The 6,585-nt window shown below is 54.6% G+C and overlaps 4 protein-coding genes across 4 annotated transcripts in view; 2 read left to right on the top strand and 2 right to left on the bottom strand.

The window, feature by feature from the left end:
- Positions 1-253, bottom strand: part of DACRYDRAFT_54991 (acyl carrier protein) — a gene marked incomplete at both ends in the record, with an annotated part of 1,173 nt that extends 920 nt beyond the window's left edge. Inside the window, one exon of the mRNA XM_040775297.1 lies at positions 20-253. Within this exon, the coding sequence (XP_040626742.1) occupies positions 20-253 (234 nt within the window). The remainder of the gene's footprint in view (positions 1-19) is intronic.
- Positions 254-418: 165 nt separating this feature from the next.
- On the top strand, positions 419-1,460 carry DACRYDRAFT_81422 (ribosomal protein L17; the record flags this gene model as incomplete). Its single annotated transcript, XM_040776509.1, has 3 exons — positions 419-647; positions 705-907; positions 947-1,460. Exons 1-3 carry the CDS (start codon positions 435-437, stop codon positions 1,458-1,460), a joined length of 930 nt encoding a protein of 309 aa, XP_040626741.1. The 5' UTR covers positions 419-434.
- Positions 1,461-1,635: 175 nt separating this feature from the next.
- On the bottom strand, positions 1,636-2,797 carry DACRYDRAFT_117483 (uncharacterized protein; the record flags this gene model as incomplete). Its single annotated transcript, XM_040770393.1, has 4 exons — positions 1,636-2,133; positions 2,193-2,566; positions 2,614-2,709; positions 2,758-2,797. 4 exons carry the CDS (start codon positions 2,795-2,797, stop codon positions 1,636-1,638), a joined length of 1,008 nt encoding a protein of 335 aa, XP_040626740.1.
- A 517-nt stretch (positions 2,798-3,314) lies between these two features.
- DACRYDRAFT_117482 (NADP-binding protein) lies at positions 3,315-4,666 on the top strand (the record flags this gene model as incomplete). The annotated part of the gene is made up of 6 exons (XM_040770392.1): positions 3,315-3,484; positions 3,549-3,720; positions 3,768-3,829; positions 3,883-4,145; positions 4,199-4,518; positions 4,567-4,666. 6 exons carry the CDS (start codon positions 3,315-3,317, stop codon positions 4,645-4,647), a joined length of 1,068 nt encoding a protein of 355 aa, XP_040626739.1. The 3' UTR covers positions 4,648-4,666.
- Positions 4,667-6,585: the final 1,919 nt, after the last annotated feature.

Below are 6,585 nucleotides of genomic sequence, written 5' to 3'. Positions count from 1 at the left end.
GGGGGGGGGGGGGACGGACCTTGGAAGAATCGACTTTTTCGAAGGACTTGAGTACTTCTAGCACGCGGGCTGTGATCTCGTCTTTGGATAACCCAGCGGCGGAGTAGGAGCGAGCGAGGGGGACGATGGGGAGGCGATGCTGCTGCTGTTGGGGGAGAGAAAGTGGGCGTGCGAGGGATAGAAGGGGGGATGTCCTGTAGATGGTGCGTGGGAGTGAACGGAGAGGGATACGGACTGAGCGGGTGAATGACATCTTGAGAGTGAGAGGTGAGTGGGTGAGTGAGTGAGATGGACTGCTGTTAACTTGACTGAAGAGTCGATTGTGAGTTAAACGGAAGCAGATTTACTTCCGTTCCATATTCGGTAAATAAGTTCATAGTTCATCGAACTTGCATTTCATTCCTCACCCAACACTCCTCTCCTTACTCCTCACAATGCGCCATGGAAAAGCGCATCGCAAACTATCCCGCCCAAGCGCACACCGAATGCTCATGCTCAGAAACCTCGTCTCCTCTCTCTTACAACATCAGCAGATAACGACCACGCTCGCAAAAGCGCGTGAAGCGCAGCCTTTGGCTGAGAAGATGATCACCTTAGGGAAGAAGGGGACGTTGCATGCGAGGAAGATGGCTGAGCAGTTCGTTCTTGTGCGTCTCTCCCTCGCCCCTTCCCTTCCCTTCCTTTCACCTACTCACCCCGCGCAGAACCCGAAAGACACCCTCCCCCTCCTCTTCGGCCCTTACGCAACCCGCTACGCCCATCGCCCAGGGGGCTACGTGCGCATCCACAAGTCCGGAAACCGTTTCGGGGACAACGCGCCCCTTGCCATCCTCGAGCTTGTTGACAATCCCCGGGATCTGAGGTTTGCGATGACTGCTCGGGCTGTGGGGCGGGAGACGCTCGGTTGGTTTTGGAGAAGAGGGGAGCTGGAGCGGGGGAGGGGGAGGAGAGGACTGCCCGGGTTGGATATCGCTGGTGAGGGACAAACACGGGAACAGGAGGTGGTGGCCAGGGAACCGGATTTGGCGGGGAAAGAAGTGGACAGGCTCTTGAGGGAGAAGACGAGGTTGAATCGCGCGAAAGTGCTTAGGTATAGGGGCAAGCAGGGTAGGGAAGAGCTCAATGCCGCTGCGAGGGGGTATGTGGATGAGCTCCTTGCTCAGCCTGAAGTTCTCGGCGGGCCTAGGAGGCTTAAGCCTGCTCCTCCGGACGCACCTGCGGGGGGAGCGTGGGTAGGCAAGAAAGTCTGGGCTGGGGAGCGGACGACCGGGATGGGCACGAGCAGGGTTGGTTTGGGGATCGCACTCGGTACGCTGGGGAGACGGAAGTGGGTCAAACCGGTTATGAGAGGGTGGGATAAGGAGAGGGAGAGGAAAGTTGACAGCGAGTTGGACGAGATGGAGTTGCTGGAGAGGAGGGAGAGGGAGGTGAAGAGGAAGGAGGAGGGGATGAATGTTTAGTTGATTGGAGGGGAAATGGGATTTGATTCGCTGCTCAGTCTCAGTGCGTGCTGTGTATTGCATACAGTTCTGTCCGGGAAAGAAAGGGATGAGAAAGGAGAGAGGAGTAAGAAAGTGGAAATGTGAATGGAAATGGAAATTGTCCGCCCGTCTGACCTCCTCCATCCACTCGCGTCTACTGCCTGCGGAACTTCTCCAGCACCTCCGGCCCCCGCTGCCCCTGCTGCCCCTGCTCATACCCCTGCTCATACCCCTGCTCATACCCCTGCTCCTCCTGCTCCGGCTGTCCAATCCCCCCCGACATAGTAGGATACGGCATCCCCTCCCCATACCCCTCCCCATACCCCGCTCCAAACCCGCCCCTCGGCGGACTAGTAGGAGGGACAAACGGTTCCCCTCTAATGGTACTCGTTTCGCTCAAGGTCCTCACATGACCCTGGAAGTCGGAGTACTGCGCCCCTGCGCCAAGACCTGCGTTCCCGGCTCCTACGCCTGCGCCAGCGCCAGTGCCGTCGGACAGCAGGTCACGCGACTCTTCTAGCGAGCCACGGGTATCCCACGCCCCGTGCGAGGAGAGGAGGATGTCGTCCGTCGGGGAGTAGACAGAGTTGTATCGTTTGTGGTCCGCGAGTTGGTCTCGTGCGTAAAAGGAGTTTATGAGCAGGAGGTAGCCCTGAGTCGTGGTTAGTAATGGGACGAATGAATCCAGGGCAGGGGACAGTGCGGGCTCACCTGGAAGATAGCAAGTAAGAGCCACAACCCTCCTAAAAGGCCAATATCCACCCAAGCGAAAATATTACACACGCTCTGCCCCTCTCCATCCAGCGCCCCCGCGCCCAATCCCGAGCTCTGTGTCGTATCGGGAAAGAAAGCAGCCTCGCACGCGCTCACAACAGTATTGTGCCGCGAGGCGCTTATCCCTATGAGTGCGGCTGCGAGTGCGAAGCAAGAGAGGACGAGGAGGGTGTTGAGGTACGTATAGGTGCGGAAGAGTTTTGTGCTCTCTCGGGCGACGCCGAAGAACCCTAGGACTTGACAGAGGGAGACGGCGTATAGCAGGCCGGCTTGGATGTAGGCTGTGATGCTGGGGATGGAGACGCCTACGACTGGGGGGGGTTAGTGAGTGTGAGTGAGGGTTGGGAGGGGGGCGTACTGGGTGGTGCTGCTAGTATAAGCGTGCCGATGAGGATTCCTGCTGAGAGCTGCTCGAGCAGGGCGAGGTAGATGCCCGTGTTGAGTAGGGGGATCGCTGGTATCCTGGTGTCAGTTGCGAACTGTGAGAGAGAGGAAAGCGTACCGCAGCAGCAGAAGATATGGCCTTGGCCGTTTCGTGACATTTTGGGTCGTACAATAAGTGGGAATTGATAAGTGGTAGAATAGATGCTGAGTCGTTGTTGTTGTTGTTGTCGTCGTCGTCGTCGTCGTAAGTGAAGAGGAAGCAGTGAGGACGCTGAGATGAAAGTGGTGGTGAGTGGGCCCATGTGGCTGTGCTAACTGCGCGCTAACGAATCTCGGGAATGCGGCACTTTTCAGGGACGACCGAGGCGCTTGTTCGTCCAGGACGGTCACCGGTTAACGTCGCACCGGTTGTACTTGTTTTTATTACCGTAATTTCTATTCTATCCAGTTGATCTCTATCCATATTTCGCTGTCTGTGGGAATGATACATTTGTGAGATGATCTAAAGCGCGTTTCAGCTCTCCCGATGTGCGCTTTGCTGGCATTCTGGCACATCTCTCTTCCGGCTATCCGCTTACTTCCCTTCTCCTTGCACAGTGCTGCGCTTGGGTACCCACCGTTCCTCTGACACGTTCTCTCCTCTGGTCTATCACCCATCTCTGATCCTGGACACCGATGGCCCCTCTCTACCCCTGGACATACCTCTACTACCAATTGGCGCCCCTTCCCTCCAGTTTCACATCTCCCAACTGTCTCTCAGGGAAGACCGTAATCGTCACCGGGGCCAATACGGGCCTAGGACTGGAAGCAGCACGCCATTTCGCCCGTCTCGGGCCTGCGAAACTGTGAGTCGTTTTCTCTACCCAGGACTACTGATACTAAATCAACGGCTTTGCTTGCGGGGGGTAGGATCCTCGCTTGCCGCGACCGGCAAAAAGGGGACCAAGCAGCCTGGGACATCGCGGACGACACCGGGTGCCCGAACGTCCAGAGCTGGGAAGTCGACCTCGCTTCCTTCGACAGCGTGCGGCTGTTTGCGGAGCGGTTTGAGAAAGAAGGAGGGGGGAGGCTGCATTTGCTTGTATGTGGGTTTGCTAGCCTACCGGAATGAGGGCTGAGCTGCTGTAGGTCGCTAATGCCGGGGTGTCGTTGCCATGGTATGAGAAGACGGAAGATGGGTGGGAAAGGATGTGCGTCTGCTTTCCGCTCATATCTTGCCGTTCTGAGATTGACTGTCCTGCAGGCTCCGAGTAAACTACATAGGCACAGCACACCTCACACTCCGGCTCCTTCCTTTCCTACTCGCCGCCTCCCCTTCTTCCGCACAGCAGAACGGAATCCTAACTGACGTCAGCGGCCCGAGACTTGTCACCGTCACCAGCGAGATGCACTACTGGGCATACGACAGGGCTGCGTTGACTGTCGTGAGAGTTATGGACACGCTCAACGAGGAACGGAGGTGTAGGCAGTGGGGGACGATGCTCTTACGCTACGGGGCTACGAAGAGTGCGTCCCTCCTGCATGAATCGGCCTTGCATGCTTATGTAAACCAAATACAGTGATGAACATCCTCTTCACCCAAGCCCTCTCCAACCGGCTTTCTCAGCTCTCCCGACCCACCCAGCTTACGGCAACAACCGTCAACCCTGGGTTCTGTCATTCTCAACTAACGCGCCACCTCCCCCTCTCCCTCCCCATCGCCTTGCTCAAAATGCTCATCGCCCGCCCCACGTCAATCGGGGCGCGCACGCTCGTCCATGCCGCTCTCGCCCCGGAGCTGGAAGGAGTTAGAGGAGTGTACCTGAGTGATTGTATGGTGAAGGAAGCGGGGGATTTTGCGGTGAGCAAGGCGGGAAAAAGGGCGGCGCAGCACATTTGGGTGAGTGTTTTCCTGCTAGGGGGATCCTGGCTCATCCGTTGATCGTAGGGGGAGACGCTGGACGTGCTGTTCGAGGCTGATCCTGGGTTGAAGGTCGTGTTGCGGGTTTGTGGGATAGAGGCTGAATAGGTAGTTAGGGAATGCAGACGGGTACGAGAACACTGTCTTGATCTGTACATATCAAAGATGGAACCAAATTTAGCACAATGCGCTGTTGGGCGAGGGTTGTATGTTGGCAATTTGAGCCAGTTCGGATGTCCTCCCAGTGGAGGAGACCAGCAACACATCCGTCGCAAGTCACCCGCACCGTGCCAGATCAACATACGGTATGTACTCGGAAGATCAACCCCGTCAATAATGATAACGATGTTCCCATTCGACATGTGTGCTATTCTGGAGTAATAATGTACATGGAAGAGTATTATGATCCATTTGCCCCTTCCTGCGGGAAGGTCAGCGACGTCCTCATCGGGAGAGAGGGGGGCTCCTACCTGTGAAACTACTCGTGGATAGGACTTCTGCGGCCATACTGGATTGAAGACTCCTTGATAAAGTGGAGGGAGATGATGGAGGCACTGGGCGAAAGGAGTAGGAAAAGGGGATGAAGTGCTTGAGATTACTAAGAACGATGTGCGAGCGTTGCGGCTGGCGATGGGTTCCAGCGTGCTTCTGTCGATAGAATGGAAGACGGGGTGAAGGATGGGAGGTGCAGGGAGGGAGGGAACAAAAAGGATCTTGAGGTCAGCATGAAAAATCGGTGACTGAATTTAAAATCGTCTGGATATCCTCTGGAGCGATATGTATCTGTCCGCGTCGTCCATGTAGGTATGGATGTCCAAGCTAATAGAGAGCTACTCTATTGAAATTAACCCATGATGTGGATAATACAAAGCACATGGACTCCGACTACTAGACAATATCGTAGGGAAAAACGCGCAATACGCCCGAAATACCGGATAGTTGATCAAGGACTTAGTAGAACTTGTTGTTGTTGTAGGCGCTTCTTCTTGGAACTTGAATTGGAGACCAGCCTGAATATGTGGGAACAAAACAAGGTTTGTCTGAATAGGTAGTTTCGGAATGCAGACGGGTACGAGCGTACTGTCTTCATCTGTACACCCAAAGATGGTACAAAATCTAGGACAACGCGCTGTTGGGCGAGGGTTGTTTGCTAGCAATCTGAGTCAGTTTGGATGCCCCCCCAGTCGACGCGCTGACCAAAAACGGAGGACACCACTAACACATCCGTCGCAAGTCACACTCACCGTGCCAGATCAACATACTATATGTACTCGGAAGTTCAACCGCATCAATAATGATAACGATGTTCCCATTCGACGCGTGCTATTCTAGAGTAATAATGGACATGGAAAGAGTATCATGATCCGTTTGCCCCTTACTGCAGGAAGGTCAGCAACGTCCTCATCGGGAGAGAGGGGGGCACTTACGTGTGAAACGCCGACAATTACTCGTGAATAAGAGTTTGGCGGCCATACTGGATTGAAGACTTCTTGGTAACGCGGACAGGGAGATGATGGAGGCGATGGGCGAAAGGAGTAGGAAAAAGGGATGAAGTGCTTGGGATTACTAAGAACGATATGCGAGCGTTCAGGCTGGCGATGGGTTCCAGCGTGCTACTGTCGATAGAATGGAAGACGGTGTAAAGGATGGGAGGTGTAGGACGGAAACACCAAGGGAGGAAAAAGAGATCTTGAGGTCAGCATGAGAAATCGGTGGTTGAATTTAAAATCGTCTGGATATCTTCTGGATCGTTTTGATTTTGCCCTCATCGGACATGGTCGTATGGATGTTCAAGCCTTCAAGGCTGCTGAAACTGGAAATCAGCTGATCGACTCTTTCATTGGTTATTTCTAGTCGGTCATCACTTTCGCACTTGCACCTCAGTGTAAAGGTTTTTAAATCTAGTCGTTCGAGTCCTTTTAGTGCCCTCGAAAAAGAATCATCATTGAAAGAGCTATCACCTTCAGTGAGTGTGAGGGTGAGATGATCAAGCCGGCCGGAGCCCACGGCAGGGGGGCTGATTGTGTCGATGAGAACTGCCAGTTC

Source organism: Dacryopinax primogenitus (genome assembly GCF_000292625.1).
Source record: "Dacryopinax primogenitus strain DJM-731 SS1 chromosome Unknown DACRYscaffold_14, whole genome shotgun sequence".
NCBI classification, from domain to species: Eukaryota; Fungi; Basidiomycota; class Dacrymycetes; order Dacrymycetales; family Dacrymycetaceae; genus Dacryopinax; species Dacryopinax primogenitus.
This window is presented reverse-complemented; position numbering and strand designations above follow the sequence as displayed.